Source organism: Sesamum indicum, linkage group LG8, assembly GCF_000512975.1.
Source record: "Sesamum indicum cultivar Zhongzhi No. 13 linkage group LG8, S_indicum_v1.0, whole genome shotgun sequence".
NCBI lineage: Eukaryota > Viridiplantae > Streptophyta > Magnoliopsida > Lamiales > Pedaliaceae > Sesamum > Sesamum indicum.
In genome coordinates this window covers 8,965,345-8,980,376 of record NC_026152.1, presented here as the reverse complement: position 1 = coordinate 8,980,376, position 15,032 = coordinate 8,965,345, and the positions used below count along the sequence as shown (strand labels likewise).

The following is a 15,032-nucleotide window of genomic DNA, read 5'->3' as shown; positions in this document are numbered from 1 at the left end:
CTTGAAGAAGGGCCCTGTCATGATAACAAAACCCAGATGCTGTTAGTGGCCACTCGCGGTGGCATAACGACGACGTTCAGTTTATGACTCTGGATTTACTGGGATAATAAATGAAACTAAAACATATTTCCCAATTAAAAATAATAAAAAAGAAAAGAAAAAGATTGGTGTCTCAGTCTCACATCAGTCACTCGGCGGCGGCCCCGGCGCGTCGGCCGGACACGTGGTTTCAGAGATGACGGCATGATAATCCACTCGGACTCCCAGCTGCCAAAACCTCCTAGTCAACTCCTTTCTTTTCCTTAATTTTTTGGTTAGTACGATTGATAATCGTGTTTTCGTTTTATTTTTTCGCGTTTTTTTTACGGCAGATGAACTACCCACATCAGTCTACGTGAAAATCGTGAATCTCTAAGTTACTTTTTATGCAATCCTAATGGTTATGGTACGTTGTCTTACATGTCTATAATAAATATTTTTTTTATATTTTAAAATAAATTATAATTAAGAGTAAAATAATATAAATTTATTAAATAAAAGAAAAAAAATAGAAAACTAATCTGTCATTAATGTAAAATTTAAAATTTTGAATAAATTAGTTACCTTATTAATTGAACAACATTTTTGTCTTTATAAAAAATCGGTGCGACAGTGACATTAACCGTCTTTTATAAATATAAAATAATACTTATATATTAATATAAATATAATAAAACTTTAATTTAGCAGCAGAACATTTTAATAAGGAGAAAGGAGAAAGTTTAGCATTAATAATCTTGGACAATCAAAATCATATTTATTGTGTAAAGAATAATGGGCAGCAGTAATTAAGTAGTGTATGAATTAATATTAAATGGGACATGTAATATTATACTATTATACAGTACAGTACAGAGCGCGTAACATTTATTGTTAAAATCGCTAATATTATTAATTAATTCAACATTCATTCGAGTGAAAGAAAACAATTCGCGTGATGTCAGTACTTAAACTACTCTGTCCCTTTTAGTACTATACCATTTAATGTTAAGACAATTGCGTAATGCCAATACTTTTTAAATAAATCAGATATATATATATATATATATATATATACATTGCTTTGTTCTTTTCATATGTGACGTGCTCAGTTGCTTACCTATAATTTATATATATATAAATTGATAATTTTATTTTTGAGGGAAAAACGTTAATTATATGAAAAGTGGGTGAGGTATTTTTGTTTAAGATCTTATTTTCCAACTTTATAAATTCTTTAAAAAAAATAATTGTAAAACGATTTTCAAGAGCTTATAATATTTTATAAAAATATACTCTTTTAATTGATAATCTTAATAGTACGTAGTTTACGTCAAGATTAATTAAAGTTGTTGATGTTGATGTTAGAGTTCGTAAATAAATCCAAACACACCATAAACTATTGGTTGGTGTGATGAGAGTTAGTGATGACTGCTCACTACAAAAAAAATATATATAATATTAAATTATGATTAGTTGTCATTGTTAAATATAAATAATTAGTATTAATTACAATATTAGTGGATATGGTTAAAAACCATAGTAAATGACTATTATTGACTATGGTTAAATAAAATAAATGTAACAAATTAGCTTTTCTACCATGAAAAAATTATTTGTCATGGCTAAAATGTTGCCAGAATTGTAGTCATGACAAATATTTTAAGCCATTCTCTCAAAAACTACGGCTAACAACCGTTGTGATGCCGTGGTCAATAATTATTTACTATGACTATTTATTATTAATTATGAAAATTAACCGTAGTTATATATTAGTAATTCTTCTAGCATCATAACAAATAGTTATTAACCACAATAATATAGCGGTTGTCGGTTATGGTTTTGTAAGTATGGCTAAAATATTTGTCATAGCAAATATAGTTCTCATTGTTGGTAATATAAGTTTTAGCATCGATTTTGGTTTAACCATAATTAATAATATTTATTTTTTACCACTATTTTAGTCCATAACTAATAGGGATATTTGCACTGCCTTCCCTTAAGATTTGGTATAATTACATGTAGACCTTCTACAGTTTGAAAAAATTACATCTAGCACCCTTGAGGTTTGCAGCCATCTAACAAATAAGTCCTAAAATTTCTTAATGTTAATATCAATTTTTTTGTTAATATTCCTAAAATTCAGTAAATGTTGACTAACGGGGGACTTATTTGTTAGACGAAAGCAAACCTTAAAGGTACTAAATGTAATTTTTCAAACCACGAGAGGTTTACGTATAACTATATCAAACTTCAAAATAAGAAAGTGTAACTTCTCTAACTAATAAAATTATAAGCAATTGTAAATTTTGTGGTAGATGCAAGTTCCGATCATGCCATCAGCCATGATTTTTTGAGGAAGTCATTAATTAATTGAGTAATCATGCCGTTTTAATATAATCTAAGTATGGTAGATATGATGACGTCGTGTCTTGGTCGTGAGATTTATGTTGATTAAAAAATTGAGCATTAATTAATAAAATTATAGCTGGAGAGGTGGGAAGTAAGATTACATGTACTGTTGTTAATTAAATCGTACTAAGTGATGTTAATCATGATTTAGTACGATAATTACAATTTATGAATCCTCAGACGTAACGTCTACCGCTATGCTAGCTCAAAATAATGGAGTTGTGTTCAATGCTGCTTGTGGTTATAATTGTAATTATTATATTAATTACAAATTGCAGAAAATCAATTACGCTTAACAAAATTAGTCTATTTTAGTACCTACAAACCTTTTCTTACATCATTCAATATAATAAGATATTCCTTAAAAAAAAAAATTCCATTATAAAATCCCCGTCTTTTAACCAACGACGGTTCTACTTATATTTGACATATGATGTAGCCGTTTAAGGCATATTTGTACACCTCTTGATTTTGAAATAATTTTCTCAATATATAAGTACTAAATACCGATAATTTTTCTAATTTTTGAATGATAAAAAACTCAGAATAATTATATAAGCATCGCAAAAATTATAAAAATAGAAACAAAATTTCATTATTACAATCGACCAGGGAAGGCCCGACTGAGACACCGGAACTGGGGAAGGGCGACTTTGGAGGGGGATGAGAGCATATTTATACTTATGCATATAAAAAAAAAAAGAAAAATTCGCTGATGTGAATACTTTTTAAATTTTAAAAATATTTTAAAAATTAAAATAGAAAGGACAATTTGAGAATAATAGCTGCAAAATGTTGACGTTAATCGCATAGTAGGTGTAGCATGTTACAATACCTTAACAACTGCAAATTGTGCAGCTTTATCAGTGCTCCATTCTGTGGCGCCGTTGTGCCTGAAAACAGTTGAGTTGGATGATCCTTAAATTGTCAGTGCTTCGTTTTGCTTTCATGGTTGTTCTAACAGAATTTAATGTTTCCGTTCGAGAAATAGCGACTTTCAGGAGTGATAGCTAATATCGCATTTATGAATATTTATTCGGTGCATCATAGTCAAGTGCACAATGTTGACTTAACATCACACGATGGATGGAGATAAGGCCTCCATGGGAATCTCTCTGGCTACTTGGATGAGGCCCAGCGATTTAATTCGTTTGGTGCACTGCACTTGCCTACTTTTCAGCAATGCTGTTAGACTCCAAGCTCTTGATTATGTTTTAACACGATTTCTGCTAAGTTAAAAAACGCGATTTCACGAAAAGGCTGCAGTGTAAACTGTAAAATGGTGTAATTAGCCCAATGGGCTTTAAGGGACTGGGTAAGATCCAAAAAGTACACAGCCCAATTTGAAATGGGCCCAAAGGAGTAATTATTGTATAGAATGAAGAAAGTGTTTATGTAATATCACATGCAGAGCAAGTGCGATAGTGCATTAAATTTGTCATGTGATTGATCGTTTTTCGGAACTGCAAATCAATTACATAACAAGTATTATATTATTAGTTCAGATCGAGTAAATCTATTCCTATGCAGGAATGGTTGGGAATTAGTTGAGTCTAAAGAGTCCTTTTAAGATTCTTTTCGACACACTATACCAAAACCAAGCACATAGTATATTTACTTTTACTTTAATCTCACAATTTTATCTTAAAAAGAAAGGCACGAGAATCTGAAAATGTATTGGGCTCATAGGCTGCGAAAACCTCTTTGTTTGCTGCCAAATGGATAATTTCCCATTTATATTTACCTAAATGAAAAATACAATGACATAAATACCAATTAGAGAGAGAATTTTTTTCACTCAGAGAGCTGTAATTTCTTGGTAAAAAAGGTTAGTTTTGTCAATATAATAACTTGTTACCTAGTAAAAATCATGTTGTCTGTGTGTCCTACATATACATTGTTCCTTGAGTGTTAATGTTTAAATTACGTCAGCTTCTACTACTAATCGAAAAGATTATAAACTTATAATGTAATAATTTTTGAGTGTTTGATGACATCTTTCTTATGGTGGCTACTATTATGTATGTGTTCATCTACCAAACACCACAAAAAATTATTGTGATTAGCTTATAGTATTCAATCCAGTAGAATCTGACTTAGAGCTTACTACTTTATGTAGATATTCAGCTGATAATATTAAATTCAGTAAGAAATAAGCTCAATTTTAGTGAAATGGATATTTTTAATTTTTTCAATTGGGATAATTATAATAAATTTAATCCGATTCAGCATTTAAACACACACACACAACAAAACAAAAAAAAAAAAAAATGAAAAAAGGAATCTATCCTATCTACTCGAAAAGGTGAATTGTTCATGAATCAAAGAATATAAATATGCACACATATATGATCATTTCCGATCAAAGATCAAAGAAGTACTTGAAACCTTAAGAAATAATCATCAGTTCTAAAAGAAAATTGAGTGTGTGAGAAGACAAGGCTGTTCAAACCTAAACACATTGGTAATAGCAATTTTCCAAGTGCAAAACATCAAACAAAGTTGGAACCTTTTTTCCCTCACCAAACTGTAACTGTTCATGTCCCACCACTCTCTTTTCACTCTATATATATATATATATATATATATATATATATTATATATTAGTAGTCTTCTCTCTTTTATTTATTACCTTCATCCATTCACCTTTCGTTTCTGGACAAAATCATTCTGAGAATACTGTACTCAGAATGTTAAGGCCAGTTCTCCTGTTTTCTGTTATGTTTTCTCTCTATATATCATCATCCTACAGCCAACCATGTGAAAAATACAACTTTGCTGGCAACCAAATCTTCAGTTCTTGCAGTAGTCTCCCATACTTGAACTCGATCCTTCATTGGAACTATGATCAATCTGCTAAAACAGTTCAAATTGCCTACCGGCACAAGGGACCCTCCTCCTCAAGATGGGTGGCGTGGGCCGTTAATCCCAGCGGACAAGGCATGATTGGTGCACAGGCAATCGTGGCTTTCAAGAAATCCGATGGAACTATGAGAGCTTACACAGCACCTGTAACTAGCTACCAGACTCAGTTACAGCAAGGGGCGTTGAGTTTCCCAGTTTCTGATTTGACGGCATCTTATACAAGGAATGAGATCATTATTTTTGCCACATTAAAGCTTGACAATCTTAGCTCTACTGTGAACCAGGTTTGGCAAGAAGGCCCACTGTCGGGAGATTCTCCAGCAATGCACCTGAATTCTGGCTCTAACGTTCAGTCATTTGGGACGTTAAACCTTCTTTCAGGGACAATAGCCGGAGCCTTAGACTCCAAAACCAGGAAAAAGAACGTAAGGTTTAAGTTTACCTGTAATCTTTCAGTACAATCATTCTGCGTTTGTAAAAAGTGAGACCCTTTTCATCTTTTTATCTGTAAAGTTGTTCACGATATTCTCTTTTCTATTGTTGATGAATATTCAGATCCATGGAGTGCTGAATGCAGTGAGTTGGGGGATCATGATGCCTATGGGTGCTATCTTTGCAAGATACCTAAGGGTCTTCCCGTCGGCTGATCCAGCATGGTTTTACCTCCATGCAACTTGCCAAACCTCAGCCTACATCACCGGAGTAGCTGGCTGGGCCACCGGTCTCCAACTAGGAAGCCAGTCTCCTGAAGTTCAATATACTTCGCATAGGACCATTGCCATTGTCCTCTTTTGTCTTGGAACCCTCCAGGTATCGTCAAATTCTTGATAAAAAAAGCACTTATAATCTTGTATAGAAATGAAATGAATAGTGAGGTTTGATTCAATGGGGGCACAGGTGTTTGCTTTGCTTCTAAGGCCAAAGAAGGATCACAAGTACAGATTTTACTGGAACATCTACCACCACTCAGTCGGATACTCTGTCCTAATCCTCAGCATTCTCAACATTTTCAAGGGTCTGGACATTCTAAATCCAGGGGAGAAATGGAAGAGAGTGTACGTTGAAATCCTAATAGGTCTGGCTCTTGTTGCTGCAACCTTGGAGGTTTACACATGGTATGTAGTTGTAAAGAGGAAGAAGTCTAGTAGTCCTCAGAAGAAGACGCAGAATGTGATCAACGGAACAAACTGGCACAACGGATATGGAGCTAGGACACAAATAGAGCATGAAAATTGTTCGATTTGAAATATTACATCGACACCTATGGCAGTCATTTTTCACATATAAGATGTTACCCTTAGCCATCCAGCCTCCAGAGAGGTGCAGAGTTCTTTTGCGCCTAAACACATGGATACGAAACAAAACCATTCATTTATATTTATTGTTCTTTCGTGTGCTGCAATATGTCCATTTTTGTTTCCTCAATGTAAGCGCGAATTTTATTTTTTGATAAACAGTGTAAGCGCAATTTATGTTCTGCATGTCCGCCGAAATTTCAATCGACGACCAGGAAAATCTTTAATCATAATAGACAATTCAGCTAAGAGCCAAAGCAAAAAAGTTGCTTAAAATCATCAAGAAACTTGACATGTAGAGCATGGCATCTGCAAAAGCTACAAGCAAATATAGGGGCAGGGGCAAAGGCATGATTACTATTCAGTTCTTTCTAAAGGCTGCAGCCTGAAGAATTTATATACCTTCTTTCTCAAGGATTGTGCAGAATGATGACTTCATGAATCACAAAATATCGCAGCTCAAAGTCGCCTTAAACTTTTGATCTTATTCACTGATTTATCCTCACTCTATCTTCTATCCTTTCACTGTTTTATAGCAATGGTCTTTAATGTCACAACAGGCGGCAAAATGCATTCAGAATGTACCAAGAACACTTTACCATTCAGAAGTTTATTATCTATTTCCCAATTACAGTCCCTTCATTCGGACTGCTGCAGTGCCTCAATAAATGCATCCTTAATAAGAGGATTTGAAGCTGCCACCCGCTGAGATGTGATGTCGAAATCCTTACCAGAGCTGTTTCAAAACCAATCACAATTTTAGACTAGTGTGATTGAGATTTTACATATTAGTCAATACAAAAGGTACTAGTGGCATAATCTGAAATCAAGTTAAAGTTGATGTTTTGGATGACATATTTTTTAGCATCCAGACAACTCTAACTCCCTCTATTTGGGTGGGTTCTGTTATTTGAGTAGTTGTTACTTACGGATCAAATACAAGTCCTCCAGCTTCAGTCACAATAACAGCACCAGCCGCTACATCCCTGAAGAGATGACCCAACTTTCAGCAACTCGTTGTATCATAGTACGATCAAACATTTTAAAAATTCTTACCAAGGGCCTCCAAACCCAACTAAATAGAACATATCGTTCCTGCCACATGCAATCCCACAAAGATCTAATGCACATGAGCCAGTCATCCGGAGAGACCTTACCTGATCAAGTTAGAACCAAGATTTCAGTCATTTTTACCACAAAAGAGTAAAATAAAAGAAATGGTGAAACCATTGTTACAAGACCACCATTAATTTACCTTGAAAAGCAAGCTATTGATCCTATTTGTAACCGCATCAATAATAGCCTTTTCACGGTTTGCAGCCACCTATTCTTCCAGACATGGTGAGACTCGATTAGCTTCTTATAGGTAAAAGAATTAGAATAGATGGAGACGAGCATTGGCTAGTAAACTCCTGTTGCCTTGAATAATTGAATACATGTCTCCACCACGGACCAAAGAACTGTTCAGCAATATGTTTAGCGAAATACCTCTGTGGCAAGAAGGGACTTCACAAGCTCTGACTGTGAAGACACTGCTTATCACAAACATAGCAGCAGTGATTGGACAAGCCAAAACATGAATGTGCAATAATATATCCAAATGATGAAGCAACTTACCTTTAATAGGTTTTCCATTGAGAAAAGCACCTTTGCCACGAATTGCAGTAAAAAGCTACATATTGGAAGCCAAGAGAAATAGTTCTCACTAATTGAAAGCACTATTGTACAGCAAATTAAAAGATCACACAAATGAAGCCACAGCCATCATCGACTAATCAAAATTTTGTGATCTGGATAATGACTATCAGATGGAGAATATGAAATAGAGAACATTCTCCAATAAAGGAGTTAGGGAAATGCAAGTGTTATGTTACTTGTGGTGCACCACCAAAAACTTGACAATTCAAGAAAAGTCCATTCAGATGCAAATTTGGTTGACTCTTATACTGGATAAAGGAACAAGAAAGGTAGCAAATGCTGATCTCAAGGACATAGTACTTGGAAGCTGGACAACCCTACCTCATCCATAATCGGATTGTAGACAACACCAACTGTTGGAATTCGTCCAATTGTGAGACCAATAGATACACAGACAAATGGAAACCTGCAATGCATCACATGTTGAAACGCACAAACTCAACGGATGCTGCAAAGTTTTCTGGCAGTAAATAAAATAAACATTAGATACTTGCCCGTGCACAAAATTAGTTGTTCCATCAATAGGATCAACAATCCAAGTCGGTTCATCTGTCAATTCTATGGTGCCGCAAGCAGCAGCAGTTTCTTCCCCGATCAACTAAGATAAACAAGATCAGTACCAGATGTTAGACCCTGTGTGCAGAAGCATCCAACTCGAAATGTCAAGAGAAACAAAGAAAAAATGCAAAAATAGATAGCTAACCTTGTGGTCAGGGTATTGTAGTTTGAGAAAATCAAATATGACTTCTTCGCATTTCTTATCAGTCTCTGTGACCAAATCCACCTACTCAGAAAAACAAATGTATGGTTGACCTATGTCAACAAATAAAACAATTCAAAGGAAATAGAACAACCCCATCATCTATCCACATGTGGTCTTTTCTGCTGCTTTTCCTGTTTATCCATGTTTTTAAAGGATTAGTCGTTTTCCCATACTGAAACATATCTTGGTTCACCTTTCCTTCAACACTTTTTCTGCTGTTTCTGAACAACTAGGATACACCAAGAAACACCAACTTCTTCTATTCCTCAATCAACCATCCATAACCATCAAACTTTAGAAGTTGGGCATCACGAAGTTTGCATTCTTGTTAGTACTCAAGTTCTATCATTTACTCTGGATGATGCATCATGAAAAAGAAGCAATATCTTGGTCTAGAAAGAGAAGATTGGGAAGAGGAACATTCCCTTTTCGAAATATGTATAGCCACTGCAACTAACATCAGCATCGTTGCAGATGTGCCGTTTATCCTTTCATTTGTCAGAAAATGTACCATTTCAAATCAAACAAATTGAGCAGAGACCCTTCGAAGCAATCAAAATAATCCCTACTCCCAAAGCTATAATTCGAGTACTCAACATCCAAAACTCCATCAGTTATCCGAAATCTCTTCCACAAGCGTAGACCCTTTGCTCAAGATTCAAGAAAATAGAGCAATTGCTTAAGATGCCTCTATATGTCAATTTTGGATAAAATATTTAACATCTTGGACTAAAACAATGCCCCATCATGCGAACACGGCGGTTGTTCATATTCTCCGAAATCAAGAAAATCGTACTAAGCCGACATATTACCTCGCCTTTGTGCTCCACCCGCTTAGTCTGATAGAAAGCAGAACGAATAATCTGCAACCCACAAAATTTGTATAAAGATAAATAATAATAGTACAACAACTATGTGAAATGTGCGGAAAAGCTGATGAAATCAACGCCGTAAGAAAACATGAACACAACAACAGTGAACAAGAATCTTGAACTTCAATAGAACGTCACCTCCCCAGCACTCTTAGCAGCATCCACAGCCATGGCCAAGAAATCCTCCACGGAACCTGAAAATCCATCAAGAAACCACTGAACAACACAAACCCACAAAATATATTTGTAAATGCGATTTTGGGTGCGTGGATTTGAACAAAAAGCATGGAGGCCATCTTGCCTTTTTGTGCCATTTGCTTTGGGTGTTTCTTGAAAGTTGGAGGAGAACAGAGATGAGTGTAAATTTCTTTCACGTAGCACAAGAACTGAAAAAGGAAAAGATGCCAATTATTCTAAAATAAAATTTGTCAAAAACTATTCCTCCACTGCGCAGAATCACAGTCGCATTAGCCCACTTGACAAATTATTCCTTCACTGCTACTCTGTTTATTGTTTATGAAAATTTGAAAGAAACATATTTCAAAATATAATATTTGTTTCTAATTCTCATAAATTAAGTGATTCAAAGTTATAAATCAGTATTGGAGTGTTTGGATTTTCTGTAAATAGGTAGAGATTTTATAAAACTTTATTACCTTGTGAAGTCCAATTAACAAAGAGTATCATTACCTTTTATTTAGCACCAAAAGTTGCATCCAAAAATATGGAATTTATCGAAGTCCTTAAGACGAGGAATATGCCACACCAATATGTTTGTTCTTTATTAGTTGCTATTATTTGAAAACTCTTTATACACTACGGAAATTTGCACCTAACGTGTCGATTATGATGTCATAAAATGAAATATCATTACCTATAATTCAACAATTGACGAACACCTAAAAACGTACATGCGCTACAAGAAAATACAAAGTTCACTTTATATGTGGCGAAAAAGAAAAAGGGGGATGAAAACAATTGGGATTTAGTGGTACAACACTGTGGGACTGGGTTAAAAGCTGAAGACACATCAAATTAAGCTGTTCATGGTCGTTACTTGGGTTCCAGGGCAGCTATTTCCTTGACGACTAGTGCTTTATCAGCCTCAAACTGTTCGTCCTCTGCAATGAAAGGAACCAAGACTGAGGCACGAGTGTTCGTTGAGAATCAACAGATTCAGGGATTATCTGCATGCATATATTCCTCACCTTTCTCAGTCTTAAAATCAGCAAAGAGGCGAAGAAGCTTGCTTCTATTTGTGACAAGGATGCCAACAATGTCTGCAGGCTTGTTCTGATTGGCTGCAAATAACTGCACGTATATATGTGAGTCAGCTCAAACCATGAAGCAGCTTAAACCACACCTTTTGCCATAAGCTTAGGTTGTGACTTGAGATGTCGAATTGATACCTTAAAAACATGAAACGCTTCAATCTGGATGCTCTTGCTTGATTCCTGTTAGAAGGCAAAATTTCCATTATGACTGTAATTTTGGGACCGCCAAAATAATATGCTCTTGTAGATTTGGCAGTGATATATGATAAAGACCATGGGACAGACTGATTCAATTTTGTTCAGGGGGGCAAGGGTGTTGCATATTTTACTCCATTGTATGACATGTCACCACATCCAGAATGAAGAACCATAGAAATCGCGGTTTGGAGTTCCACAATTGTACTGCAGATCCCTAAGCATTTTCATGCAGATAATCATTAGTTGAGCGTAGAGTAAGTTCAAGTTCCTGTCAAATGCTTCTTGAATCCACAGTTGTCCTTCCTAGGTTCTTGACACTCATTCGTCATGTTAATCATTTCTTTTCGTTTAACACATCCCTTTGCTTTTATTGTCCCCTCTATTCTATACATGCACACAGTAAGGAGGAAGGAGGTTAATGCAATAGCTAAGAAGGTGATCATACTCTAAGAAGATTCATGAGGATTCTCAGGTTGTCCAGTGAGCTGACATATCGAGTCATCGCAGCCGAATTTGACCGATCAAGCAAGATATCTCCCAACAGCTGACAGAAGTACATCGCAATGAAAACTGAGTACTAAACAGAACAAGACAAAATTAAGTAGAAAAGGCAGATAATGTCCTAGTTTAATGTTTTCCTTGTGGGGTGGGCATTGGGGGACACCCCACTCGAATGGTCCTATAAATACAACCAAAAAACAAAAAGCCATTACCTTGACAGCTTGCCTTCTAGTGATATAATTGGTAGATTCAAGCAACTTTGAGTTATACTCCGCAAAGAACTGCAAGGGAAAACATCCAGCATATTACAAAGTGGGGCTCATCCAGGAATCCTAAAACAAAGGATCCGAAATTTAAATGATTGGATTATTAAACTAATATTCTTCAAAAGAAAGAGGAGCTCTTTGAATATTACAGCAAATAAAATCAAAAGGCTAAGATCTTAAATGCTAACATCTGATAGGCAAAAACACTTACAATGACATCAATAGTTTCTTAAAAAACATCAAATGTGGTGAAGACGCACTTACCAAAATGCAGTTGATGCAAACAAAAATACTCACCCAATCATAATTTTTAGAGAGAAATTCAGCAACTGTTGACTTATGCCTGGTCAACAATTCCTGCAACAAGATGTATAAGCTAAAACGTATTAGTGCCAGTCCATGCCAGGTAATAAAAGTATAATACAACAGGGAGAAAGAGCACAAAATAATTCCAAAACCAACAAATAAGGAGATAAATAGATGGTTTAATTCCTAAATCAGTTGGAATTAAAAACCTTGAAAGTGGCAGCAGCATCAGAAGCAATGTCAAAATTTGGGAGACGTATATAATCAAAAAATTTCCTCATATGCTCTGATTCCAAAACATACCTGTAGACCAAAGCAGATTCCAAATTAGTAAACAAAGTTATAAAACTCTACTTCTGCACTAACAGGACACAACAACCAGATAGTATCAAGCATCTGCCAACCGAATGACGAAAATCACTGCATCATCTACACGTTCGGATTTTAGATATAAATTTAGAAGAATATTCCGGACAGGGGTCTACCAAAATAAGCCGGGATATTTGGAAGAAACGGAAACAGTTCAGATTAGTATCTTACTAGCACAGCTTAAAAAAAAAATTTGCAGGGTCGGAGTGGACACAGAAAACAATTTGCTTCCCATATCCCTTTGTTTTTCACTGCAAATTAGTTTCGTTTTCAATTCATGCATAGAGAAAACAAGATGGATTAATAAATACCAGATTAGAAGTGATATAAATAAGAAATTGCCATGTGTCAGTGGGATCTAAAATGCGTAGAGAATTAGCTAGACAACTTCATATATTGCTTCTGAAATGAGTTATTACAATATTCTAATTGGCACAGAAGTTACTTCTTTCATAATATTTTTGATAATTATACAACATACAACAAACAGATGAAATGAATAATCAACACACCTAGCAACACTTTGGTGACGTATGCATTCCCTCAACATTGCACCATAGTGTAACGCCAGATCAGTATTCTCATAACTGGCAGCCCAACAGCAAAGCAAAATTAAGACAATGGAAAAGTATCTTCAAAATTAAAGCGTATTATGGAGTAAAAATAAATGAAGAAACACTATGCAACACCCTTCCCTGAGCTTTCTAAGCAAGAACTATAATGGAACAACAATGTGTTTATTCAACCAAGAACATGGGGACTACAATAATCTGGTTTTCCAGTTCCAAGTTTCAGAACAGGAACCTGAAACTGAAATCAATTTCATTTGCCAATCCACAATACAGTCTAAAGCTTTCAGATGCTGCCTTACCCTGCTATCATGATATCCATGAGATCTATATTCTTTTCCAAATAATCACAAGCAATCAACCTCGATTGAACTTGTTGCCTCTGCAGATTTGCAACAACCTGTGTAGCATCTTTGCGGGTCTGCAAAAGTTTATCTTATTAACAATCACAATTATCCATTCAATTAACATGGGAAAGAATCAACAAAATAACTAATCAATACATTTCTGAACCAAGATCAATAATTATATTCATTAAACTAAATACCACAAAATAGAAATCATGTAATTTGGAGTGGTCAAATTAAAAGCCTCTAAATTACCTCTAAGTTCAACCTGGGAAGACATATAATAAGCAGACGAAGAGTGTTCTCCCTAAAGAACTCTTGTGTCAACTGTGCGCAAGCTTCAGATACAGGCTCAGATTGACTGTCTCCATAAAGAACTTGTTTCAAGTCTCGGATAAGTTTGCTCACCTGCGTCATCTATACACAGTGAAAAGTGAAAGAAGACAACATAATTTGCAGAACAGATAGAAAAACTACTCCACCAGCTTATACATCCCCAGTCTGTCCAACACAGCGAAGCAAACACTTGAAGAAACACAACAAAGTTGACGCATTTTGGGATTATAATCCACAGGTTAAAGCCATTTAACTTTCCATCTAGCAGATCAAATACGTCTAGCAACGACCAAACAACACAGAACATCAGCATTTTCCTGGTAATACTACCTATGGATTGAGATCCAAATTTCATCACAATGTTACAACACCAAAACAAAAAAGGACCACAAAAAATGCATCAAGAAACCCCTAAAACCAAAGAACAAACCTTCTCATCGCGCTTGCTCTCCTTAGTATCGGAGCCACCACTATCAATGAAAATGAGTAGATCGCGCGTCTGCCGCACCAAATCTGCGGGAGTCTTGGGCTTGGACTTGAACAAACTCTTCATATTGGCGTTATCCCCAACAGCTCCGGCAACGAGAACCTCCAGACCACCACCTGTGACGCCGAGCCCCCGGCGGGCCGTCCCCTGGCCTCGGGATGACAAACTCCCCCTATTTCCGCAAATTTGTTTGCTTGCACGAGGTTTGCCCAAGGATTTGACCAGTCTGGGTTGGGATAATGATTAGCATGAGCAAGGGTCTTTGGCTTTCTCGCGATTCAATCCAAGCGCAGAATTTTACCGGGAATTTTCGGTGGAGCAAGAATCGTGCTGGATATTTGAAATTTATATTTATGCATGATCTCAGAATGAAGAGATGAGTCACCTCATCCACACTCTATCTCTGCCTGTCACTTCACTTTCTCCCACTAATTTAATCAATCATAAAAAGCAGCA

General features: G+C 35.7%; 3 protein-coding genes across 5 annotated transcripts; 1 reads left to right on the top strand and 2 right to left on the bottom strand.

Annotated features, from left to right (window-relative positions):
- On the top strand, window positions 5,047-6,806 carry LOC105168030 (cytochrome b561 and DOMON domain-containing protein At5g47530-like). Its single transcript, XM_011087938.2, has 3 exons — window positions 5,047-5,720; window positions 5,851-6,105; window positions 6,193-6,806. Exons 1-3 carry the CDS (start codon window positions 5,121-5,123, stop codon window positions 6,538-6,540), a joined length of 1,203 nt encoding a protein of 400 aa, XP_011086240.1. The 5' UTR covers window positions 5,047-5,120; the 3' UTR covers window positions 6,541-6,806.
- LOC105168029 (inositol monophosphatase 3) lies at window positions 7,078-10,385 on the bottom strand. The gene is made up of 12 exons (XM_011087936.2): window positions 10,225-10,385; window positions 10,062-10,117; window positions 9,864-9,914; window positions 8,992-9,072; window positions 8,783-8,886; window positions 8,610-8,694; window positions 8,208-8,262; window positions 8,079-8,122; window positions 7,846-7,914; window positions 7,647-7,747; window positions 7,520-7,576; window positions 7,078-7,326 (listed from the first exon to the last, which is right to left on the bottom strand). Exons 1-12 carry the CDS (start codon window positions 10,235-10,237, stop codon window positions 7,230-7,232), a joined length of 813 nt encoding a protein of 270 aa, XP_011086238.1. The 5' UTR covers window positions 10,238-10,385; the 3' UTR covers window positions 7,078-7,229.
- On the bottom strand, window positions 10,764-15,032 carry LOC105168027 (putative MO25-like protein At5g47540). Of its 3 annotated transcripts, none has more exons than XM_020695742.1 (11): window positions 14,520-15,026; window positions 14,009-14,170; window positions 13,709-13,827; window positions 13,350-13,424; window positions 12,678-12,771; window positions 12,460-12,519; window positions 12,109-12,177; window positions 11,841-11,939; window positions 11,333-11,377; window positions 11,132-11,234; window positions 10,764-11,044 (listed from the first exon to the last, which is right to left on the bottom strand). In XM_020695742.1, the coding sequence occupies exons 1-11, from the start codon at window positions 14,640-14,642 to the stop codon at window positions 10,977-10,979; spliced, it is 1,017 nt and encodes a 338-aa protein (XP_020551401.1). In that variant the 5' UTR covers window positions 14,643-15,026; the 3' UTR covers window positions 10,764-10,976. The 3 variants fall into 3 exon arrangements, 2 of the variants coding, with proteins under 2 accessions (XP_020551401.1, XP_011086237.1); XM_011087935.2 differs by having other exon boundaries at window positions 14,009-14,161; window positions 14,520-15,025; XR_002287549.1 differs by lacking the exon at window positions 10,764-11,044 and adding an exon at window positions 11,483-11,609 and having other exon boundaries at window positions 11,157-11,234; window positions 14,520-15,032.

What these genes read in the sequence shown, in the direction of transcription:
- LOC105168030 (XM_011087938.2), top strand. Translation starts at nt 5,121, where the DNA reads ATGTTAAGGCCAGTTCTCCTGTTTTCTGTTATGTTTTCTCTCTATATA. An exon ending in CCAAAACCAGGAAAAAGAAC is followed by an intron (nt 5,721 to 5,850) that starts GTAAGGTTTAAG and finishes ATGAATATTCAG; the next exon opens with ATCCATGGAGTGCTGAATGC. An exon ending in TTTGTCTTGGAACCCTCCAG is followed by an intron (nt 6,106 to 6,192) that starts GTATCGTCAAAT and finishes ATGGGGGCACAG; the next exon opens with GTGTTTGCTTTGCTTCTAAG.
- LOC105168029 (XM_011087936.2), bottom strand. An exon ending in CTGCTAAGAGTGCTGGGGAG is followed by an intron (nt 9,915 to 10,061) that starts GTGACGTTCTAT and finishes TGTGGGTTGCAG; the next exon opens with ATTATTCGTTCTGCTTTCTA. An exon ending in GGAGGACTTGTATTTGATCC is followed by an intron (nt 7,327 to 7,519) that starts GTAAGTAACAAC and finishes GTTTTGAAACAG; the next exon opens with CTCTGGTAAGGATTTCGACA.
- LOC105168027 (XM_020695742.1), bottom strand. Translation starts at nt 14,642, where the DNA reads ATGAAGAGTTTGTTCAAGTCCAAGCCCAAGACTCCCGCAGATTTGGTG. An exon ending in CGTCACCAAAGTGTTGCTAG is followed by an intron (nt 12,772 to 13,349) that starts GTGTGTTGATTA and finishes TTTGGTCTACAG; the next exon opens with GTATGTTTTGGAATCAGAGC. An exon ending in AAGCGTTTCATGTTTTTAAG is followed by an intron (nt 11,235 to 11,332) that starts GTATCAATTCGA and finishes ATATACGTGCAG; the next exon opens with TTATTTGCAGCCAATCAGAA.